Source organism: Lepidochelys kempii, chromosome 8, assembly GCF_965140285.1.
Source record: "Lepidochelys kempii isolate rLepKem1 chromosome 8, rLepKem1.hap1, whole genome shotgun sequence".
Lineage (NCBI taxonomy): Eukaryota > Metazoa > Chordata > Testudines > Cheloniidae > Lepidochelys > Lepidochelys kempii.
Genome location: NC_136387.1, coordinates 101959704 through 101985553, shown reverse-complemented (window position 1 = coordinate 101985553; position 25850 = coordinate 101959704). Strand labels below are relative to the sequence as shown.

The window sequence follows — 25850 nt, the reverse complement described above, 5'->3', positions numbered from 1 at the left end:
AATCACAGTTTTAATCACACTGTTAAACAATAGAATACCAATTGAAATGTATTAAATATTTTGGATTTTTTTGATATTTTCAGACATATTGATTTCAATTACAACACAGAATACAAAGCGTACAGTGCTCACTTTATATTATTTTTATTACAAATACTTGCACTGTAAAAATCATAAACAAAAGAAATAGTATTTTTTCAATTAACCTCATACAAGTACAATAGTGCAATCTCTTTATCGTGAAAACCCAACTTACAAATGTAGAATTTTTTTGTTACATAACTGAACTCAAAAACAAAACAATGTAAAACTTTAGAGCCTACAAGTCCACTCAGTACTACTTCTTGTTCAGCCAATCACTAAGAGAAACAAGTTTGTTTACATTTACGGGAGCTAATGCTGCCCGCTTCTTATTTACTATGTCATCTGAAAGTGAGAACAGGCTTTCACGTGGCTTAGTAGCCGGCATTGCAAGGTATTTACATGCCAGATCTGCTAAATATTCATATGCCCCTTCATGCTTTGGCCATCATTCCAGAGGACATGCTTCCATGCTGATAACACTCGTTAAAAAAGAATGCATTCATTAAATTTGTGACTAAACGCCTTGGAGGAGAATTGTACATCTCCTGCTCCATGTTTTACCCACATTCTGCCATATATTTCATGTTATAGAAGGCTCAGATGATGACCCAGCCCATATTGTTTGTTTTAAGAACACTTTCACTGCAGATTTGACAAAACCAAAGAAGGTACCAATGTGAGATTTCTAAAGATAGCTACAGCACTTGACCCAAGATTTAAGAATCTGAAGTGCCTTCCAAAATCTGGGGTGTGGGGCAACTTTCAGAAGTCTTAAAAGAGCAACACTCCAATACGGAAACTACAGAACCCGAACCACCAAAAAAGAAAATCAACCTTCTGCTGGTGGCATCTGACTCAGATAATGAAAATGAACATATTTCGGTCTGCACTGCTTTGGATTGTTATTGAGCAGAACCAATCATCATCATGGATGCATGTTTTCTGGAATGGTGGTTGAAGCATGAAGCGACATGTGAATCTTTAGCACATCTGGCACGTAAATATCTTGCGATGTTGGGTACAACAGTGCCATGAGAATGCCTGTTCTCACTTTCAGGTGACGTTGTAAACAAGAAGCGGGCAGCATTATCTCCTGCAAATGTAAACAAACTTATTTGGGGTGGGAGGGATAGCTCAGTGGTTTGAGCACTGGCCTGCTAAACCCAGGGTTGTGAGTTCAATCCTTGAGGGGGCCATTTAGGGATCTGGGGCAAAAATTGGGGATTGGTCCTGCTTTGAGCAGGGGGTTGGACTAGATGACCTCTTGAGGTCCCTTCCAACCCTGATATTCTATGATTCAGTTTATTTGTCTGAGCGATTGGCTGAACAAGAAGTAGGACTGAGTGGACTTGCAGGCACTAAAATTTTACATTGTTTTATTTTTGAATGCAAGTTCTTTGTATATAATTCTACATTTGTAAGTTCAACTTTCATGATAAAGAGATTGCACTACAGTACTCATATTAGATGAACTGAAAAATACTGTTTCTTTTGTTTTTTTACAGTGCAAATACTTGTAATCAAAAATAAATATTAAGTGAGCACTGTACACTTTATATTCTGTGTTGTAATTGAAATCAGTATATTTGAAAATGTAGAAGATAACCAAGAATATTTATATAAATAGTATTCTATTATTGTTTAACAGTGCAATTAATCGTGATTAATTTTTTTAATTGCTTGACAGCCCTAATTAACACACATTAAACTCCCCTTTTTTGTCTTCCCTTTAGCGAGAACACATTTCTCACAGCTATACGTCAGCTCACAGCCATGGTACAAGAGAGAACGAGGACGTTTCTGTACCACAATGACCTCATCTACTGGTTCAGTCCCCCTGGGCGTCGCTTCCGGAATGCCTGCAGAATAGTCCATTGCCATACAGGTATTTCTTTCCTCCTTGACTCAAGATTTTCGTCTGTATGACTGAGACATTAACCCTGCTCAAGATACTGGGTCTGTTAAGAGGGATGGCCTTCTGGGCAGTGTAGGGGACACACTGGAGGATATTAGATTAAAAAAGGGGGGGCTATGTGGTGGTAAGAGACCTTGAATGTTCCTCAGATTACCTGGATCCTGAAATTTATGCTTTAGGGAAACTCCACTGCCTAGGAGAACCTCAGATTCTGGTCCATTAATTGAATCATACAGTGGAATCAGAGAAGAAAGAAATCTAGACTACTAGGTCATTTAATCCAGTGGTTCTCAAACTGTGCTCGTGGAGTACAAGCAGTGCACAGAGACCCGCCTGGCAATCTGCAGAATGAAATATACTGAGAATCAGGCAGTGGTGGAATTGGAATGTTGCAATGGGATGGGAATATGACCTATGAGAAAATCCTTCTCTTACTAAGTGGTCCTGGAACAAAAAGGTAGGAGAATCTATGGATCTATTTCATGAGATGGTTTTGTGATTATAACAGGACTGGGAGTCAGGAGATCTGAGATATATTCTTGCATTTGCTACAGACGTCTCATGTGACCTTGAAACAAAATCACGTAATACTTCTGTGGCCTAAATTTCCTTACCCAGGAAAAGGGGGAAATACCACATAATGTACATACGTCAAAGAGTTCTGAGAATACTGAATGTAAAGAACTTGGAGATTCTCTGTTGAAAGGTGCAAAGTATTCTGTTTTCTAGTGATTTGACCGGTCCATTTTTAAATGTATCTAGAGATGCGGCTTCCACCATTTGCCTTCCAAGGTGATTGAATTACTAGTGAATCACGGTGACATTTTAACTAAATAATATGTTGATCATTCTTTCCCTAGAGAAGGTGATAAGGGAGAGAAAGGAGTGGCTCAAGGATGAGCGAGAGCTCGAAAAGATCCAGAAGAAGAGGCGCCTGGACTTTCTGGATATTCTTCTATGTGCCAAGGTGAGTCCTGAAGAACACACATGAACAAACTGCTCTATACCATGTGCACATTTCACTAATTATCACTGGCAGATACCTGAGCATTGCTGACTGCAGTTTCCTCACCAAATACTCCCTTTTCTAATCTTATTGGCTGTTGGGTGTGGTTGGAATGTCTGGATGCAATAGGTCAAATTCAAACATGCTATAAATGGGCACAAGTCCTATTGAGTCTCATACCAGGGGTGAATTTGTTTGGATGTGTTTGTTTTTTAATAAAGTCAATCAAAATATTTTAAAACAGTTGAAATCTAAATGAAATATTTTAAGTTTGTTGAAAAAATGTTTCATTCAACTGAACATTTCAATTCACCAAAAATTTTCAAAAAAAAATTGGTTTTGGTTCATCATGAAATCATTTTTCAAAACTTTTTTCAGAAGTGCAAGAGAACTGAATAATCCGTTATTCACCCAGCTCTAGCTAAAAGGGCTATGTTTGTCTGGCTCAGACCTGCACTACCTGAGGTCACACCAAAATTGGTTCTTCCTGAAACCTGACCCTCTTTCTTAAGTTCCACCTATGTGAATTCATTACACAGCAGTGTGGCCACAGGGTGTCTAAGTGGTTGGATTTAATTAATTCCCAGCTCCTTCAAGTGAAGTTGTAAGAACGCTGCAATAGCAGGTGTGGGATAATCTGCCCACCACATCAGGTCTTATCCTCATCTCTAATAATTAGAGATTGTCTTAAACCCTGAAGCATGGGGTTTAATTGCAAAATTTTTCTATTCCAAAATTAGGATGAAAATGGAGAAGGACTACCTGATGAAGATCTACGTGCTGAGGCTGACACTTTCATGTTTGGAGGTCATGACACCACAGCCACTGGGATCTCCTGGCTCTTATACTGCATGGCCCTGCACCCAGAGCACCAGCAGAGATGCAGGGAGGAGATCAAGGAGATTCTGGGAGACAGAGAGACCATTCACTGGTGAGACACCTCATTTATTGCACATTGCTTCCTCTTGAAGATTGGGTCAGCTAATGCTGAGACTTAAGAATGTTCCAGACTCTGCTTTTAATCATTACACATTAACACTTGGGATGGGAGTTTGAAATTTTGTGAACATCTCAAGTTAAATTTTAGGCATGTGCAGAGTCTGAGAATATAAATCTGGAGTAACTCTTCAGACTTCAGTGGAGTTACTCCAGACTTACACTGGTGCTACTGAGAACAGAATTTGGCTCTAAGAAATAATGTGCCAGACCCTCAATCAACCCCACTGAAGACACTTAGTGCTCCAGGGCATTCCTGCTGACATGCATTAACTGAGCATCTGGCTTAACATGCCTGTTCTGTCTCATCTCAGACACCTTAGATGTTTATTGATGAACTGCATCTTAAGGTTTCGTGGTAGGCCTGTCATCCCCTACTCATGATAATTGTTGGTTTGGGGCATTAACTGCCATAGGTTTTACAATTGACAAACAACTACAAATGAAATGCACTAAGTGCCAAGAATTATCAATGAGATGAAAGCAGTCTATGGCAGAGTTAGTGCCCAAGTCATCAATGAAAATAAATAGGGAAGCACAGATCTGTCACAGTTTTCTAAAGTTTACAGCTGGCAAAAATTTGGGATTTCCAGTTTGAGAAATTTTGGCACTTTGAATTTTGACTGTGTTCCGAATCAGAACAAAACCAAATTGTTCAAAATTTCTTGTGAACTGGAAATCCCCCAAACCATTGTTTTGAAAACACTGACATATAGTCGGGGACCCCAGGGCTTCCAGTACCCTGGGTCAGCTGGCTTCCTGGGCTGCTGGGAGTCTGGAGTCCCTGGGATCCCTGGCCCTGTGGCAGTCTGCATGGAAAGGCTTTCCCACAACATCCAAGAAAATAAGAACGTAAGAACAGCCCTACTGGGTTAGACCAAAGGTCCATCTAGCCCAGTATCCTGTCTTTTGACAGTGGCCAGTGCCAGGTGCCCCAAAGGGAATGAACAGAACAGGTAATCATCAAGTGATCCATCCCTAGTCACTCATTCCCAGCTTCTGGCAAACAGAGGCTAGGGACACCATGCCTGCCCATCCTGGCTAATAGCCATTGATGGACGAATCCTCCATGAATTTAACTAGTTCTTTTTTGAACCCTGTTATGGCCTTGGCCTTCACAACATCCTCTGGCAAAGAGTTCCACAGGTTGACTGTGCATTGTGTGAAGAAATACTTCCTTTTGTTTGTTTTAAAACTGTTGCCTATTAATTTCATTTGGTGACCCCTAGTTTTTGTATTATGAGAAGTAGTAAACAACACTTCCATATCTACTTTCTCTACACCAGTCATGATTTTATAGATCTCAATCATATCTCCCCTTAGTCTTCTCTTTTCCACACTGAAAAGTCCCAGTCTTAATAATCTCTTCTCATACGGAAACCATTCCATATCCCTAATCATTTTTGTTGCCTTTTTCTGAACCTTTTCCAAGTCCAATATATCTTTTTTGAGATGGGGCAACCACATCTGCATGCAGTATTCAAGCTGTGGGTGTACCATGGATTTATATAGAAGCAACATGATATTTTCTGTCCTATTATCTATCCCTTTCTTAATTATTCCCAGCATTCTGTTCCCTTTTTTGACTGCCACTACACGTTGTTTTCAGAGAACTATCCACAATGACTCCAAGATCTCTTTCTTGAGTGGTAACAGCTAATTTAGACCCCATCATTGTATATGTATAGTTGGGATTATGTTTTCCAATGTGCATTACTTGGCATTTATCAACATTAAATTTCATCTGCCATTTTGTTGCCCAGTCACCCAGTTTTGAGAGACCCTTTTTTAGCTCTTAGCAATCTGCCTGAGTCTTACCTATCTTTAGTAATTTTGTATCATCTTCAAATTTCGCCACTTCACTGTTTACCCCTTTTTCCAGATCATTTATGAATATGTTGAATAGGACTGGTCCCAGTACAGACCCCGAGGGACACCACTATTTACCTCTCTCCATTCTGAAAACTGACCGTTTATACCTACCCTTTGTTTCCTATCTTTTAACCAATCCATGAGAGTACCTTCCCTTTTATCCCATGGCAGCTTACTTTGCATAAGAGCCTTTGGTGAGGGACTTTAGCAAAGGCTTTCTGAAAATCTAAGTACACTATATCCACTATATGGTCACTATTACCAAGAGGTCCAGCTATATTCACCTCCTGGACAAGATCCTGTGCTCCACTTAGGACTAAATCAAGAATTGCCTCTCCTCTGGTGGGTTCCAGGACCAGTTGCTCCCTAGCGCTATATTCTTATTATTAGAGTATGGAATTTCTATCCATAGAGATTCTATGGTACAGTTTGATTCATTAACGATTTTTACTTCATTTGATTCTAAGCTAAGAATCTGAGAGCCCGATCCGGGTCTCCCAAGGCTTCCAGACTCCTAGCTCCCCAACAGAGAGCCTAGAAGTCCTGGTATGGCAGGGCTGCTCCAGAGCTTCAGACTACAAAAGCTTGAGTTCCCTAGCTCCAGGACTGTCTCCAAGGGCAGTCCCACCTGGCAGGGACCCCGGTAGTTTTCCAATATAACTGCCTGAGATTCAGCAAATGGTCTTTGAACTCAAATCACATTTGTGAAAAATTGTAGGTTTGATGAACTGGCATTTTCCAGTTAAACTCGGTTTCATCAGAAATTTTCCCACTGGCTCCATGAAGGATGCATTTTATCAAAAAAAATCTAAGATGTCCAATAACGTTAGAGGGACAAGGTGACCATATTTTAAAAATTAACATAAAAGTTGGACCCTTTTGTGGTGACGTTTTTTGGAATTGTGAAATACTCATCGAAATTACATATTTTTTTAATATGTGTACTGATCTCACCTATTTCTAACTTCTAACTCCACAGCTACATAGACATATGTCTCAGAGTGGAGGACTTTCCCTCCCAGTAACTTAGTGCCCTGAATGAGTTTCTTGTGTAACCTTGAAGGAATGTTGTTAAACATGCACTTTGAGCAAAAGAACAGCTTTGATTGTACCTGCGGTTTTTAACTTTTCCTTTCACTGCAAACAGCATTCATTACATTGAATGCTTGTTCCACTGGGCTGGGGCTTCTGGGAAAAAACAGAACAAATGGTACCTGATGTAGCAATAAGTCTTGGACAAAGCATTGTAAGTTATTAAAAATGTCTGATATGGATGAAATGAAAACAGAGGACATTGTGGGTGTCCCAAACAGAGTTCCTGAGACAAGAGAACGGGAGCTGGCTGAAATATGCAAATAATTTTTCATGGAAAATTTAAGAACATTACTTTCAAAATTTCCCATATTTTGTTTTGATTTTTGAAGACAAAACAAAAACAAATCTTGAAGAAATGTCCGAAAAAGATTTTTCTTTTCACGAGCTAAAACCCAAGCATGTGTACCAAAACCTGAAAAAAACTTTTGAACATTTTTCAGTTTTTAGTTTCTGCTTTTGAAAAACCAGAAAATTTCAACAACAAAATAGATTTTCATCAACACTTTTTGGTTTGGTCAACCCATACAAAATTTTCCTCAAAAACTTTCATTTTGATCAAAAAGGCATTTTTCATTAAAAATATTGTAATGAAATAATTTTGAGCTGTTGTATCCATGGTATCAGATAAGTAACTGATCCTGTTTTTGGAAATCGGGTACTCAGTTACAGATTGAGAACCCCACTGAAGTTGGTAGCATTGCTCCAGCTGAACACACTGCTGGTGAGAGCAGAATTTAGGCCTTACCGCTCTTTGGATATGGAAAAACATAACAGCATTTCCCAGTTTTAGTCAGCACTCAAGAGCCTTCCATTTGAAGAGGACAAGAGGGAACTTCTTTTAGACTGTAGATTGCCTTGAGGGTTTGCAATCTTAAAAGATTCACCTAGAGAAACAAGAGGTTGTGCAGGCAGCCTTCTACTTCTGCATTGGGGAGGAGGTTCCCACATTCAGGCATATCTTTGGTTTCTTTTCAGGAATGACCTTAGTAACATGCCCTACACCACCATGTGCATTAAAGAGAGCCTCCGCCTTTACCCTCCAGTACCTCAAGTGTATCGACAACTCAACCAACCAGTCACGTTTTTCGATGGAAGGACTTTGCCAGAAGGTCTGATTCTATCCCTTTCTCTGTGTTCTTTATAAGTTTAAGGGGTGCAACTTTATATATAGTAGCTAATGGGCATTGTATGTGCATATATCAGCTAATTATGGACCCAAGTCATGGCATTTGGATCAGGATTAAGAACCCATTTCTAAAGTTAAAAGGGTTTTAATTCCAGAGTTTTAGTTTACTCCAGTTAGGAAGGTAAGCAGAGAAATAAGAGTCTGAATCTTGGTTTAGTTTCTGAACCCTGCAACATTTGCGGTGGTCAAGGGAGGTGTCTGACCCAGGTTCTGATTTGGCCCTTTGTACAGAGAAGAGCAAGCCATGAAATTCGGATCAGGCTAAAGGTTCTGATTCCAGCCACTTCCGTGCCCCTGACTCAGGGTACTTCTAGACTACAGCCAGTGGTGTGATTTGCACCTCATGTAGACATCCTCAAGAAGGATGTGGATAAATTGGAGAGAGTCCAGCGAAGGGCAACAAAAATGATTAGGGGTCTGGAACACATGAGTTATGAGGAGAGGCTGAGGGAGCTGGGATTGTTTAGCCTGCAGAAGAGAAGAATGAGGTGGGATTTGATAGCTGCTTTCAACTACCTGAAAGGGGGTTCCAAAGAGGATGGCTCTAGACTGTTCTCAATGGTAGCAGATGACAGAACGAGGAGTAATGGTCTCAAGTTGCAGTGGGGGAGGTTTAGATTGGATATTAGGAAAAACTTTTTCACTAAGAGGGTGGTGAAACACTGGAATGCGTTACCTAGGGAGGTGGTAGAATCTCCTTCCTTAGAGGTTTTTAAGGTCAGGCTTGACAAAGCACTGGCTGGGATGATTTAACTGGGAATTGGTCCTGCTTCGAGCAGGGGGTTGGACTAGATGACCTTCTGGGGTCCCTTCCAACCCTGATATTCTATGATTCTATGATTCTATGATCCCTGTGCTAGCTGTAACCTAGCTAGCCTGCTAAAATTAGCCGTGAGGATGCTGCAGTACAGGCTGTACAAGTGAGTACGTACCCGTGGCATCAGCCTATGCTGAAGATCGCACTGCCATGTCCTCTCTACTATTTTTTTAAAAAAGAAAAGGAGTACTTGTGGCACCTCAGAGACTAACAGGTGCCACAAGTCCTCCTTTTCTTTTTGCGAATACAGACTAACACGGCTGCTACTCTGAAACCTACTATTTTTAGTGAGCTAGATTAAAGCTGGCCTGGGTATGTCAACACAGGCCACAAATCACACTCCCATCTGCAGTGGAGTTGTACCCTCAAAGTCAGGGAGTTTGGACCTGAGATTTTTATTCATACCCAACTTCACTATCAGCAGGAGAAGGTTCCCAAAGTGGGCACCAATGCCCAAAATGGATTAGGACAAATATTCTGCAATCACACAAAACAGAGACAGTCTAATAATGCCAGCTGAACCAAAAATCCAGGAAGCTTTTCCTTGAATTCATATCCATCTCAGTCATTAATTAATCACCAGCCAGGTGTCTCAGCCATATTTCACATATCCCTCTGACCACAGCAATCTACTGCAAGGAAACAATGGCACTTTGATCATAAAGAGACTGGGGAAAAAGAGAAGTCATGGACTGGGAAGGACATTAATTCCAGAGGATGTGGGGAATGATCTGGTCCACTCATAGGAGGAGGATGAGTTTGCTTTGCCAGCTGACAAAATCTATGTGCTCCATTGAGAGGCGTAAGAAGTGGGGTGTGGCTCTCTGATCAGAGGGAACTAACTGCAGAGACATGGCGGGACACACTCTGAACAGCTGGGCTTAGGGGAAATGCGTAGCTTTATGTCACTTCATTGTTATGGGTGTTACCATTAAGCCAAACCCCATAAAGATGTGATATATGCCATCATGTGCCAGCAATGCCCCTCTGCCATGTACATTGGTCAAACTGGACAGTCTCTAGGTAAAAGAATAAATGGACACAAATCAGATGTCAAGAATTATAACATTCATAAACCAGTCAGAGAACACTTCAATCTCTCTGGTCATGCGATTACAGACATGAAAGTTGAGATATTACAACAAAAAAACTTCAAATCCAGACTCCAGTGAGAGACTGTTGAATTGGAATTCATTTGCAAATTGGATACAGTTAACTTAGGCTTGAATAGAGACTTGGAGTGGCTAAGTCATTATGCAAGGTAACCTATTTCCCCTTGTTTTTTCCTACCCCTCCCTCCTCAGACGTTCTTGTTAAACCCTGGATTTGGGCTGGAAATGGCCCACCTTGTTTATCATACACGTTGTAAGGAGAGTGATCACTTTAGATAAGCTATTACCAGCAGGAGAGTGGGTTTGTGTGTGGGGGGGAGAAAACCTGGATTTGTGCTGGAAATGGCCCAACTTGATTATCATACACATTGTAAGGAGAGTGATCACCTTAGATAAGCTATTACCAGCAGGAGAGTGGGGTGGGGGGAGGTATTTTTTCATGCTTTGTGTGTATAAAAAGATCTTCTACACTTTCCACAGTATGCATCCGATGAAGTGAGCTGTAGCTCACGAAAGCTTATGCTCAAATAAATTGGTTAGTCTCTAAGGTGCCACAAGTACTCCTTTTCTTTTTCCCATAAAGAGGGTGAGCTTAACCTGATACAGTATGTGTGGACTTTATCCAGAACTGTCTAGGAATAGCACCTGTGAAAGAGCAGGGGGTTGTACTAGATGACCTCCTGAGGTCTCTTCCAACTCTAATCTTCTATGATTCTCTGATTGTGACCATGTTATCTCTTAACCCTCTCTTCAATAAACTAAGTAGATTGAACTTAGTAAATCTCTCACTATAAGGCATGTTTTTCAAACTTCAGGTCATTCTTGTAGCTGTCTTCTGTGTTTCCATTTATCTTTTTATTAATTATATTATATTATATTCCATTTATACAGCGACCGGTAAGTCGCTCAGACAAGGCGGTGCTGAGCGTGACTTACGTGCTAGAGAGATGAATAAATAGATGTTCGCATACCATTAAAAATAAAGCAGCAACCCCATATACTTTGGGTGGATGGACTGGACATACTTGGCAGGGCTTGACAAAATTCACTCCAGGGACTTAAAGAGTCGATGCAATCTTGGAACCATTAGCAATTATATTTGAGAACTCATGGAGGATGGGTGAGGTCCCAGAGGACTGGAGAAGGCTAAGCATAGCACCTATCTTTAAAAAAGGAAACAACAGACCAGAGTAGTTTCATTACTTGGAAAGATTCTGAAACAAATTATTAAACTATGATGCCAAACCAGCTTAATTTCTTTCTTTGACAAGGTTATTGGCCAAGTGGATAGAGTGGATCCAGTAGATTTGATATATCTTGATTTTAGTAGGCTTTTAACCCAGTCCCACATGACATTCTCACAAACAAGTGTGGTCTAGATTAAACTATTACATGATGGGTGCACAACTGATTGAAAGACAGTTCTCAAAGAGTAGTTATTAATGGCTCACTGTCCAACTGGGAGGACGTATTTCATGGGGTCCTACAGGGGTCTATACCAGGTCCCCTACTATTCAATGTTTCATTAACAACTTGGATACTGGAGGGGAGAGTACGCATAAAATTTGCAGCTGACACAAAGGCAGAGGGGTTGCAAGCACTTGGAGGACAGGAGTAGAATTTTAAAGGATTTTGATAAATTGGAGAATTGGTCTGAAATCAACAAGATGAAATTCAATGCAGACAAGTACTGTACTTAGGAAGGAAAAATCAACAACACATTGGGGAATAACTCGCTAGGCCAGGGGTTATCACAACAATTTTTATGGTTGCCTCAGAGTGCGTCCACCAACTCTTGCTGGTAGCCGCTCTGATGATTTTTCTTAAGATACTTAATAACTGTAGGAAAAACAAATAAATCTGCCATATGATGGGATTACAAAGACTCAGTCAACCAATCAATAATGGCTAACTTCTGAGCGTCAGTAATTGTGTGGTGGGGCAAAAAATATAAATGGAAAGAAAATATTTTAGCAGGTGATTTTCTTCTCATGAGATCTTTTCTCTCATTCTTACCAGGTAGCTTAGTGTCTCTGCACATTTACGCTCTTCACAGAAACCCCACAGTATGGAAAGATCCAGAGGTACGTTACTTTGCTTCTTGTGATATTTAGTTTCCTTTTGCCTGGGCACAATGGAAGGAACTTGCTACACCATCCCTCCTTACCCTCCATTGGGGTAGCGTGACTATATACCACCAGCATCTTGGGCCAGGCCTTAAAAGTACAGTCTGGCCTTCTATATATGCGGAAGTTCTTTATTGGATTGTTTGTTTCGGATGTAGGCTTAGGGCTAGTTTCTTCTCTCAGTCAGACCAATGTAAAACCAGAATACATTTATGGACCCCAATGGAGCTATTCAGGATTTACACCAATGCAACTGAGATCAGAATCTCTTGCCCTTTATCTGCACTACAGACTTCTATTCATTTAGAAAGGTGTAATTGCTCTGAACCTTTTAAATCCCATTATCCCCATTAGGTTACTCAATGAAGGTTCTCCTTAGCAACATGAGGCCTCATTCTCCATCATACAGCTTTGTACATCAGGCAGTCATTTTTATCCCAGTCAGGTAGTTTTGGCACATTGCACGTATGATTGAATATATGAGATGCAAGCATGGGTCGGCACTGTGTCCGTGGTAAAAATTTTGAGGTCCATGGGCACGGACTTCAAAATTTTTTACTAGGAAGACACCTCCCCGCCCCCCAGAGGCAGCCCCCCCTGCCCCCCGCAAACGGCTTCCCTGCATCCCTCTGAGCTGGGGAGTGTCTGTCTCAGCCGCTCTGCAGCATGCTGCCTCCGGAGCTGAGCTTCATTCCACCCCCCGCAGCGCTGACCCAGATCCCAGCCCATTGGCTGCCCTCCACTGCACAGCCCCCCTCAGCCTAGCTCCAGCCCTTCAGTTCCAACCCCGGATGCACAGCCCCCCTCAGCCTAGCTCCCCAGCAAGAGCAGGAATGAGGGACAACAGAGGTGAGCCCCTCCCTCAAGAATTTGTTCCACCCTGGCCCCTGCTCACAACAGATCCCTGCCCACAACTGGGGCCTGCCCTTGGAGGGGATGCCCTGGTCAGGAGGCAGAGGAGATGCTCACCCACCCCGGGATAACCCCTGCCCAGAGGGGGGTGCCCTAGTTACAGTGAGGGGAAGGGAAACCCTGCTCCACTGAGAGACTCCCCCGACCTCTGCTTCCTAAATCCTGTGACATGATGGGGGAACTCCCGTGTAAGGGACACAAACAGGGGAGAGGGACCCCTTGGTCTCAGACACGGGGTCAATGGTGTACCCTGGTCAGTGGGAGGTGCTCATCCTCCTCCTGCTCACACACACACACATCCTCCCATAAAACATACTATTTAAACAAGAACAATAAAAAAGTAAAAACAACGAGGCGTCCTTGTGGCACCTTAGAGACTAACATTTATTTGGGCATAAGCTTTCTTGGTCTAGAACCCACTTCATCAGATGCATGGAGTGGAAAATACAGGAGCAGATATAAATACATGAAAAGATGGGAGTTGCCTCACCAAGTGTGAGGTCAGTCTAACAAGACAATTCAATTAACAGTAAAATTCAATTAACAGTGTAAAATATTGACTGCGGTGGTGAGGTACATTCAAAAACATTAAAGTGAGTTGAATTTATTATTATTAACTAGCTAGCTACATTACTGTTTTTTTTCAGGGTGGAAAATTGTGCATTATTTTACAGATTGAATAATGACTGAATGACATAACCCCCCACCAATGTCCGTCACTAAGTCTGGTAATTTTGTCAAGTGTCCAGGTGGTGCCTACCCCTAGACGCAAGTCAGTGCAGAATAGGGCCCAATTGTACCCTCAGTTACAGAGGAGATGGGGGATAATTTAAATAGCTGAGGGAAGAAATGGGACCCTTGCTGTGTGAACACAGTTGCCAAACTCAGCAGTAGCTTTGTAATTAAAGGTCTTTAGAGTACAAATGATCTTTTCTTCCAGGTGTTTGACCCCCTGAGATTTTCACAAGACAACTTGTCTGATCAGCATCCCTTCGCCTTCATGCCCTTTGCTGCTGGACCACGGTGAAGTATTAATTAATTACTTGTGTGAAAACTACAAACAGAAAACCAAAAACCACAATGAGGGGAGAGAAAATTACCTCGTGTACCTCTAATTGTTCTCAGAAGTGATCATTATGATAGATTGTCCTTTAGTGCTTGATCCCAAGTCCATTGACTATAAATTTATTATTTTTATTACAGTAGTACCTAGAGGCACTAACCAATATTACAGGGCCCCATTGTGCTAGGACCTGTATATACACATAGTAAAAAGAAAAGGAGTACTTGTGGCACCGTAGAGACTAACCAATTTATTTGAGCATAAGCTTTCGTGAGCTACAGCTCACTTCAAATAAATTGGTTAGTCTCTAAGGTGCCACAAGTACTCCTTTTCTTTTTGCGAATACAGACTAACACGGCTGTTACTCTGAATACACATAGTAAGAGACAGGGTAACCACTGATGAGAGTATGTTAGACGTTCCCCTCTCTGCCCAATCTGCAGAAGATACTAGTCTGTTACAATCCCACTTAGAGAGCCCAGGTATTTATCTCAAGATGTATCAGCTCATGCTTTTAGCTCTGGAGGTCCCTGAGTCAATTCCCGATGTGTCAGTCAAGGTGGTGGCCATCACAGTAGACCCTGCCTGGAAGAGTTTAAATCAAAATAGTCAAAGGGTTGGAGGGCAAACTGGGGTACAGAACAGGGACGTGACTTGCCCAGGGTCACATGGCAAGTCAGTGGCAGAGTCAGTAATGGAACCCAGGTCCCCTTCACTCCCTGTGTACTAGAGCAACTTCCTTTCTTTACACTCTGGTGGGTTTGGGTCAGACCATTAATAACTTAGCCCATAAATCTCCCTTACAGCCTGAGTGTTTTTCCTTCTCTTCTCAGGAACTGCATCGGGCAGCAGTTTGCCATGACTGAGTTGAAAGTGGCTGTTGCCCTAACCCTCCTCCGCTTCAAACTCACACCTGACCTGACTACACCTCCTAATGAAGTAACTCAGCTTATCCTGCGCTCCACGACTGGAATACACTTGCAGTTAAAGAAACTTTCCTAATATCTTTGATATTTCATGCTGAAACTATCTTTGATACTTTTTTCAGCAAAGCTTGCAAGTCACAAGACTTTCTTAGTAGATTTGCTCATCTTAAATCTGAGAAACAGCAAGTTACCATACTAGTGTGCGGGCGGGGTAGAGACATTCTTTAAGGGTGAGGCTAGGTGGAGACTCAGCCACTGTAAAGTGACATAGCTTCATTGACTTGGAGCTATGCCGATATACACCAGGTGAGAATTTGGTCTATGATGTTTTTAGATATGCCATAGACAGTGACACGAGCGAAACTACAATAGGAAATCACTGGTTTTGAAATCCAGTAGATGGAGGGGATAATTATATTCTGTACAGAGAAACTTTTCTCTCTTTTGTCTTTTCCAATGCCCTTTGTCTATTCCTTCCGACCCATCTTACAAAGCAATGAGGATCTTAATGTTATGTCTGCCAGTGTAGAGAGGGGGGAGTATTTTCTTCTTTGCACTAGGAGGTGAGCTTCCCATTAATCTTTGGGCCAAGATGGAAAAATTGGTGGGAGCAAAATTTTCCTGTTATATGCAATCTGAGTTAGTCAATGGTAAAAGCCAGATTTTGATCTCACTTACCCAGTTGTAAATCCACTGTATAATTCCATTGATGTCAGTGGCGTTGCTCTGGATTTGCAAACAGAGAACAGGGTTTGTGTGTTATAAAAGTTGCTTGTGGAGATCCATATTTACTAAATCGGGTGCAGTTTTATCAGGAATGGGTCTGACAATCCCTTCTAGAGTTGAATCCCTTAATAAAGAGTTGTGGTGTTTTTTGAATCCTCAATTACTTGTCCAGGTTTTGCTGAGAGCATTTCAATAAATACATTAATAATCTTCAACCACTAGGTGACATATTCTGGATGTAAAATGCTGAGATGTTTGCTGTTCCCAGGGGTGACAACCTGATTCAGGTCAGTAGACTTTTCTGGAAGCAAAACCCTGCATTGTTAGGGGAGCAGGACAACAAAGTAACATCAATGATCAAAACCTAAGTTTGGAAACAACATTATTAACATCTAGGCTGAAGACTGTGTCAGGTATGGCCAGCTGTGGGGGTTGAGCCAGAAATGACCAATGAATGTCTTAATAAGCAATAAATAATTAAGGAATAAATGAATTTAATGATGGGTGAGTTTTACATCCAAGGCCTTGTTGGCGGGGATGCTGAAGTCTCCCTGAAGAATGAGTTTGGAGAATTTCAACACCAGTATAGAGTGTTTCATTTTGTTTGCACGATTATGGAGAAAGCTACCTGAGTGGCTGGGTCATTACACAAATTGAATCTATTTCCCCATGTTATGTATCCTCATACCTTCTTGTCAGCTGTCTGAAATGGGCCATCTTGATTATCACTACAAAAGTTTTTTTTTTCTCCTGCTGATAATAGCTCATCTGAATTAATTAGCCTCTTAGAGTTGGTATAACAACTTCCACCTTTTCATGTTCTCGGTAGGTATATATATCTTCTTACTATATGTTCCATTCGATGCATCTGATGAAGTGGGCTGTAGCCCACGAAAGCTTATGCTCAAATAAATTCGTTAGTCTCTAAGATGCCACAAGTACTCCTGTTCTTTTTACCTGAGTCCCTGACGCATGCCTGATCCACTGAACCAGGGTGCCTAAGTCAAACAGAATGGGACTTTTCAAAAGTACCTAGGTTATTTACAAGCACAAGTCCTATAGAAATCAGTGCCACTTGTCCTCTTAAGTTATTTGGACACTTTGGAAAACCTCATCCACAGTCTCTCTCTGTCTCATTTTTCCTATCTTTAAAGTGGGCTAATAATAATTGTGAACTATTCCATGGCTCTTTTGATTACCTCTGCAAGACTCTCCTACAATAATGTCTAATACACCTGTTCAATTTTAAGGACTGAGACTTTCTTCCAGCATTTCTTTACTTCATGGTCTAATTTCAGTTCATTGTGCAGACCTAGTAGCCTCTCCAGGGTTAAGATTGCAACCAGGATCCTATTACACATTTTGCCAATGGTCCAGCTAGTCCAGTGTTTGGACTTCCACACCAGCGAGTACCTGCTTCTATGTAGAAACCCTACAGTAGGCAGCTATGGAATAACATTCTTACAGGGAAAGTTTCTCCCTCACTCCCATCAGCCATAGTTTGGTTTATGATCTGCAGAAGAAGTCTTTCTAGTGCTTCCAGACTTTTCTTTAAAAAGAAAAGGAGTACTTGTGGCACCTTAGAGACTAACCAATTTATTTGAGCATGAGCTTTCGTGAGCTACAGCTCACTTCATCGGATGCATACCGTGGAAACTGCAGCAGACTTTATATATACACAGAGAATATGAAACAATACCTCCTCCCACCCCACTGTCCTGCTGGTAATAGCTTATCTAAAGTGATCATCAGGTGGGCCATTTCCAGCACAAATCCAGGTTTTCTCACCCTCCACCCCCCCACACAAATTCACTCTCCTGCTGGTGATAGCCCATCCAAAGTGACAACTCTTTACACAATGTGCATGATAATCAAGTTGGGCTATTTCCTGCACAAATCCAGGTTTTCTCACATCCCTCCCACCCCCATACACACACAAACTCACTCTCCTGCTGGTAATAGCTCATCCAAACTGACCACTCTCCAAGTTTAAATCCAAGTTAAACCAGAACATCTGGGGGGGGGGGGGTAGGAAAAAACAAGAGGAAACAGGCTACCTTGCATAATGACTTAGCCACTCCCAGTCTCCATTTAAGCCTAAATTAATAGTATCCAATTTGCAAATGAATTCCAATTCAGCAGTTTCTCGCTGGAGTCTGGATTTGAAGTTTTTTTGTTTTAAGATAGCGACCTTCATGTCTGTGATTGCGTGACCAGAGAGATTGAAGTGTTCTCCGACTGGTTTATGAATGTTATAATTCTTGACATCTGATTTGTGTCCATTTATTCTTTTACGTAGAGACTGTCCAGTTTGACCAATGTACATGGCAGAGGGGCATTGCTGGCACATGATGGCATATATCACATTGGTGGATGTGCAGGTGAACGAGCCTCTGATAGTGTGGCTGATGTTATTAGGCCCTGTGATGGTGTCCCCTGAATAGATATGTGGGCACAATTGGCAACGGGCTTTGTTGCAAGGATAAGTTCCTGGGTTAGTGGTTCTGTTGTGTGGTATGTGGTTGTTGGTGAGTATTTGCTTCAGGTTGGGGGGCTGTCTGTAGGCAAGGACTGGCCTGTCTCCCAAGACTTGTGAGAGTGTTGGGTCATCCTTTAGGATAGGTTGTAGATCCTTAATAATGCGTTGGAGGGGTTTTAGTTGGGGGCTGAAGGTGACGGCTAGTGGCGTTCTGTTATTTTCTTTGTTAGGCCTGTCCTGTAGTAGGTAACTTCTGGGAACTCTTCTGGCTCTATCAATCTGTTTCTTTACTTCTGCAGGTGGGTATTGTAGTTGTAAGAAAGCTTGACAGAGATCTTGTAGGTGTTTGTCTCTGTCTGAGGGGTTGGAGCAAATGCGGTTGTATCGCAGAGCTTGGCTGTAGACGATGGATCGTGTGGTGTGGTCAGGGTGAAAGCTGGAGGCAATAACAGAACGCCACTAGCCGTCACCTTCAGCCCCCAACTAAAACCCCTCCAACGCATTATTAAGGATCTATTAAGGGGACTATTTTGCTTGTTTTGCTCAGGTTGGGAGAGGACTGAGGGGGTCTACAAAGATTGTTCCAAGGAATCTTGGCCCAAGAGTGGTGTGGGGAGCTGCCTTAATAAACGCTGTGGCTTCTTGCACCCTACTTGATCCTGCTCCATGATTTCTCAGGGACCCTGAAGAGTTTGCGGCCACACTGTACCTCAGCCCCCTCTGCGGTCTGCTCAGGGTCACCCTTTTAGGTATTGGACTTCTTAGCAAGAAAGGGTCACCTTTCTTGGGGAGGGGACTATCCCCTCCAGACCAGGGATTTAGACTTGAGGTCCCTGTGACTATAGGCCTGCCGTTAATCCAGCACCTGTGATTTGCACTCTCTCAAGGGCCATAGATGGTGTTACCAGAGACCAGACAACTTTCACAAAGCGCAGTGCATTCATTTTAGGACAAAAGGAACACAGAGAAAACATATAATAAAATAGTCTACGTGCATGCTAAGCTCACTAGACAGGGTCTCGTGTCTGTCAGAATTAAGAACCAGGAGAAGGCAGGGGAAGGGCAAAGTGCTCCCTCTTCTGCTTTTCTCCTGCTGCCCACCCCCCAAACTCAATCACAACACAGCCTTCCCCACTCCTGACTGTCCCAACAGCCAGCTCTCTAGGGCAAGGCTGCTTCAAGAGGCAGGAATGGCAAGGACCCCTCTTTGACAGCTCTTCCAGACACCTAATATGATCAACATTCATGCCAATGCCAGTAAGGCCTCTCTGCCTTTGGACCACAGTCAGTTAGGCTGGGCATCGTAGCATCCAGCTAGAATATTGAAGTCCTCTTGTGATGGGGTGCGTTTGGCCTCTTTGACTCTCTTCTGGAGCAGCCATTTTGGAAAACCTCAGAGATCTGGTCCTCCAAGGGCTAGATGGGCTAGCAACAGGCAGTCAGGGTCCTGATGCCGTAGATAAAAGTTGCTGCCTGTCCTTGGTGGGGCAGTCCCTGACTGGGACCAGAGAAGAGAAGTCAGGTGCCCTTCTCTGGCCACAGAGGCCTGACAATAGATGAAGTTCATGGCTATCTGAACCTGCACAGCTGGGATTGCAGAGAGAGGAATCTGGGGATGCTGGCTCTGACCTAGTGCTGGAGATAAAGGGCCTGTTTGGAAGAAGCCCAGGGAAATATCAGCAATGGATTGGAGCAGGCAGTATGTGGCTGCTGTACATAGGGGCCCCGGCCTGGAACCTGGAGAAGTGGGTGAGCCAGGTTCCCTTACTGGCCACAAGTAAAATGGTTTAAACCACAGAAAGGGGTGGGATTTGTATGGGAGCCCAAACAAAGGGCTGAATTTAAAGGGCCCAGAGCTGGGACTGAAGCCCCCAATGAGGGCAAACAGACTGTTTATTTACTAGATTCTTTAATACCCCGGAAGGGTCATTCAGAGTTTGTGGCTTGGCTGGAGTGCCAAGCCATAGAAGACCTGCCAAGGTTGTCGGGCAGCCTGCAGAGGGTGCCAGGGATGAGAAAAGACTGGTGGTACCACACATAGCCACTAGGAGGTAGTCAAGAGGTGAGTGCCCCTTTTCACATTGCCAGTTACACAAAGAAGGGAAGTAACACGTATTTCAAACTCACTCCATGTTGCACAGAATCCTTTCCTCATTCTTATTTATAAGAACATAAGAATGGACATACTAGATCAAACCGATGGTCCATCTAGCCCGGTATCTTGTTTCACACAGAGGCCAGTGCCAGATGCTTCAGAGGGAGTGGACAGAACAGGGCAATTTTTGAGTGACCCATCCCCTGTCATCCAGCACCAGCTTCTGCAGTTAGAGGTTTAGGGACACCCAGAGCATGGGGTTGCATCCCTGGCCGTACTGGCTAATAGCCATTGATGGACCTATCCTTCATGAACTTATCTAAATTATGTTTTAAATGCAGTTATACTTTTGGCCTCAAAACCTCCCTGGCAACAAGTTCCACAGGTTGACTGTGTGTTTTGTGTACAAGGACTGTCTTATGTTTGTTTTAAACCTGCTGCGTATTGATTTCATCAGGTGACCCCTGGTTCATGTGTTATGTGAAGGGGTAAATAACACTTCCCTCTTCACTTTCTGCACACCAGTCATGATTTTATAAACTTCTATCATGTCACTCCTTAGTCACCTCTTTTCTAATCTGAACAGTCCCAGTCTTTATAATCTCTCCTCCTATGCAAGCTGTTCCATGCCACTAATTATTTTTGTTGCCCTTCTCTGCACCTTTTCCCATTCTAAAATATCTTTTTTTGAGATGGGGTCACCAGAACCTTATGCAGTATTCAAGGTGACTTTATATAGTAGCATTATGAGATTTTCTGTTTTATTCTCTATCCCTTTTCTAATGGTTCCTCTAATTCTGTTACAATAAACGAGGTGAAGGTGGCTCTTGCTCTCACCCTCCTCTGCTTCGAACTCTCACCTGATCCAGTTAACTCCCCCCCCCCCCTCCAAGGAAAACACGTCTGCTCCAAGAACGAGAGTCACCTACACCTGAAGAAACTTCATGGACACTAATATCCCCAGGACAGGGGTGTGAAATACAATAGGCTTAATTTTGATTGAATAATGCTGTCAAAATAGTCAGTGCATTAGCTCTGCAGACACAGCTCTGATAATTCTTCTGTGTGATTAACCCAAAATATGAAAATGGGAAGTGGGCCTGGGGATAAGTCTATTAATTTTTATTTATCATCTTTGTAGTTATTCCCCTTCCCGTATGGGAGTAGCTAGGCTAGTATAGAGTACCCTTATACGGATATAACTCTACCTGACACGGGGGAAAGGGGCGATTTCACTCTGTGTGGTTTTCAAATAACATACCCCTTTTTCCAAATAATGTTATCTACTGCATACCCTCATCTGAGATATGGTCATAATATACCTATGATTAGATTACCAGGTTTTACCAATTAAAATGTGTGGTCTGACATTACAGGATTTTTCTTCCCTACCCCCTGATGAGAGCTTGTGTACCCCTACGGGTACGTATACCCCAGGTTGAAAAACACTGCTTACCAGCATAGTCAAAGCAGTACAACTTTCTCGTGTACGCAAGTCCCACTGTAGGGCAGAAATGTGTGTGGCAGAACCTGGATCTCAAATGTTCAGCAAGCAATTTCATCAACATGAGAGATCTGCCCTGTTCATCCAGATTCAATTCAAGGGTGAAACTTATTATCAACTTGTATCCATCTCAGTTATCTTGGGATTTCACAGCCGTGTCACTGATGCACACATTCAATAGTGAGTATTCAACAAATTCTAATGTACTCCTGCTAGTACTTTAGGTTTCCAAATACAACTTGAGCAGGATTCAGGCTCTCAGATCTACTCTTTGGCTCTCATAAGAAATCGATGCTCCTGCTGTATCCTTATGTGATGTCCTCACCCCCTCTAGTACCTGGAAGGCTGCAATATTATCATTTGTACTACAGTAGTGCCTAGAGGCCCCGGCTGAGACTGGGGCACAGGTGTTGTAGAAACACAGTGTTAAGGTAAATAACTTCCCAACAGGAGGTGCTACACTATGATTATGTATTGGAAATTAGACTCCTGCTTGAAAATCCAGGAAACTCTAGATATGTCTGTAACCCACACACCTCCAGGTGTGGTGCTCAGTCCCATGTACTGGCGCTTAGACCACTTAGAGCGAGATTAATGAGTCTGCTCTACAGCCTTAGCTAGAAGCTATATGGTTTTTAACCCATGCAGCAGAGGCTCATGCATTTAGCTCCAGAGGTCCCAGGTTCGATCCCGACGACCGGGGATCTGTTGGCATTACAAGTGGCAAAAGCCCCGCAGCATGGCTGCGGCTGGCCTGGGTCAGCTGACTCAGGCTGGGGCATGTCGTGATATAAAATTGTCGTGCAGATGTTTAGGGTCAGGCTGGAGCCCGGGCTTTGAGACCTCATGAAGGGGAAGGGTCTCAGAGCTCAAGTTGCAGCCTGACACCAAACGTCTTTACTTCAATTTTTAGTGCCATAACAAAAGCCCACATCACCTGACCCAGGCTCTGAAATGTGGGGTGTTTTTTTTATTGCAGTATAAATAAACTCTCAATATGGAGGAAGGAATACAGCCAGAATGTTGCACAGTCCTGGCTCTCTCTCTTTATGTTCACACACCAACCATGGTGTCAGGTGTGTGTTGGCTCCTGCAGGTCCATGAAATTAGAAGCCAAGAATAGTGAGGGGAGGAGAGGATGCTCCAGAGAAAACAATAAAACATGGCTGCATATCAGATTCCTGTCCCTGAGCAGATGGACATGAAAGCGGATGTGTTTAGGACATTATTGGACATTATTTGGACGAGAAGCCTACAAAATTGCAAGGGACTGGATGAAAAGGAAAAGATAGTAAGAACTGTCACATCATTAGATGTAATGGAGGAAAGCTGCCCCAAGCTCCAGCAGCATCTGAATATGTCAGCAGCAGACCAGGAGGACCCCTGTAAAATCCTAGAACAGTGGTTCTCAAACTTTATTTTTCGTGGACCACTTGAAAAATTGCTGAGGGTCTTGGTGGACCACTTAATGATCTTTCCACATGTTGTTTGTACCATTAGCTAACTATTGCAAAGCACTTTGGATAAAAGCACTATATAAAAAAACTGACTAACAATTAACATTTTTGGTTCTACAAATAAAGGCATTTTAATATCAGTAGTCTTACCTTTCTAATGCAATGAATGTGCCCTCTCTCCCCCGCTGTAGCAGCCCACAAGCTGGGGCTGGGAAGGAGGGGTGTCTCCGCCACTGCGGCAGCCCCCAAGCTGGGGCTGGGAAAGAAGGTGGTCTCTTCCCCGCCACAGCAGCCACAGAGCTGGGGCTGGGAAGGGGGGCCATCTCTCCCTGGCAGCCGCAGCCCTGGAGCTGGGGAAAGTTGCCTCTTTCTCTTGCCACCACAGCCCTGCACCTCCCAAATTCCCCCCACCCCCTCTTCCCACCCCACTACCCCCTCCCACCTACCCTCTATTCCCTCCAAAGCCACCACCTCACCTTACATATGTATCTTCTCCAGGTACCTAATTAGTTATGCCCGCTCAGCTCCACTAATTAGGTGGGTGGCCCTTCAATCTCTTGTGTGCGGCAGCCCAGGTGCGCACATTAGAGGGAACTATCCGCGGACCACCTGAATGGAGCTCGCAGACCACGGGTGGTCCACGGACCACAGTTTGAGAACCTCTGTCCTAGAACACTCATGTTTCAAGACTAGTTACACCTTTGACCTCGGTTGCTCTGTGGGCACCTGTTCAAGTGATTGGATCTGCGCCTTCACTTCTCTCAGAGTGGATTCCCATGAGTGACCCCACTTTTAGCCTGGGTCTTGAGGCTGCGGAACTCATGCACCAACTGTAATTACTTCATTGTCCTGATTGTGTTTGGCCACCTGCATGGATTCCCTTCAGCATCTCTGACCAGTAGGTGATACAGTGACTGCAAACAGCTTCTTCAAAGCAAAAATATATTTATCCATAGGAACATAGAAATCAGCAGAAAGGATTAAAACAACAACAGGCCTACATAAATATTGTCTTAGCACTTCCCTCAAGAGTTGGGTAGGCCCAACTCTTCATAGGCACACACCCTGTTTCCAGGGACCTGAGTTCTGTCTGCTTTCCTGCAAGCCCTGCCTCTTCCCCTCTGCTCAGCAGATATGTGCTTTTTAACAACTTAACAGTTCTGAAGTTCTTTGTTTGAGGCCAGCCCGCATCTCTGAGCCAGCCCCTGGTTGAGGTCTGGCTCCCTCTGTCCAGTCCCCAGGCCAAGCAGAGCTCTGGATCTGCTGGGGCAGCACAATGCCCCGGCCAAAAGACAGGTGATTTGTGCCTCCCTTGGCACACGCTCGTTCCTCCCCAGGGAAGTGCAACCCATAGTGAGGACCTCTGCTCCAGACCCATGGTGCATACACTGCTGCTTAATTACATGACATTTTCACTTATAGCCAAGACTGTTGTAAAGTAAAGACCATGTAAAGTAAAAGCAGGTCACCAAAAGGTGACATGCCTTAGACTGGCTCCTCCAGACAGGAGGTAAAACCGTGCATCTCTCTGCTGGGATGTAAATTCAGCACTTTAAGGGGACACAATGGCTGTGCATTTACAAGTGAAGTCACATGTTAATGAAGAGAGGTGAACTCAACAAAAAATGAGCACGCAGGAAAAAAACCATCCCTGGAGGGTTGTCATGTCTAGGAGTAAAGACAAAGAACTTTGGGTGTATTTCTAAAAGGCAAAGAAGGCATCATGGTATCCTATGGTTAGGAAGTAAATGAGCAGGGACCCTCATTGGAGTGCCTCAGCTGACCTGCCTCAATAACGTATCTGTATTCATGAAAATGGGATCTCTTCCTGCCTTGACTAAAAATGTTGCAGAGGACTTGGAGTGCAATAAACGGCTTTAGACATGCGGGTAAACTGTTAGTTAAGTTTAGTCTCCAGAAAACGTGTTATGATTTCGTTTTATATGTAACCACCTGTTTCTGATATTCTTACTAAATATTCCTGAATCTCTATACTTTAATCCTAAATTTATTCTTGTTTTCACTATAAACATATCTCAGTGCTGTAATATTAAGCAGAATGCTGGTCCTGAGCAGAATCTTACAAGCTGGTCTGAACTGTTCCTTTGGTCACAGCAGGCCTGCTAGTTTTGTGAGTATTCAGTGGAGAAGAGGCTTGACACTGAAGGGAATGCTCAGAGAGTGCTTGGACATTGGTGTGTGCCATTCGCTAACCTGCACAAAGGGAATGAAGCCTGTGGGGCTGCAAGGCTGTGCTTGTGCTACCAGAGGCTGTTGGTTTCAGGGAGCTGAAGCATGGACAAGACTGCATCATTCTAAGGGCATGTAGCAGTGAGGTGCTTTCCAACCCTGGGTACCCCTGCAGAGAATCACAAATACATAATATGCTCGATTTGCGGGCTGCATCCAGAGCCCACTGAAGTCAGTGGAAAAACTCCCATTGAGTTCAGTGAGGGCTGCATTAGCCCCTAAATGCAGA

General features: G+C 43.2%; 1 protein-coding gene across 1 annotated transcript in view; it reads left to right on the top strand.

Moving 5' to 3' along the window:
- Nucleotides 1-15989, top strand: part of LOC140916317 (cytochrome P450 4B1) — a 28163-nt gene extending 12174 nt beyond the window's left edge. Inside the window, exons 6-12 of the mRNA XM_073357800.2 lie at nucleotides 1818-1969; nucleotides 2860-2966; nucleotides 3746-3936; nucleotides 7944-8077; nucleotides 12103-12167; nucleotides 14062-14144; nucleotides 15018-15989. Of these exons, the coding sequence (XP_073213901.2) occupies nucleotides 1818-1969; nucleotides 2860-2966; nucleotides 3746-3936; nucleotides 7944-8077; nucleotides 12103-12167; nucleotides 14062-14144; nucleotides 15018-15186 (901 nt within the window). The 3' untranslated portion in view covers nucleotides 15187-15989. The remainder of the gene's footprint in view (nucleotides 1-1817; nucleotides 1970-2859; nucleotides 2967-3745; nucleotides 3937-7943; nucleotides 8078-12102; nucleotides 12168-14061; nucleotides 14145-15017) is intronic.
- The last annotated feature ends 9861 nt before the right edge of the window (nucleotides 15990-25850 follow it).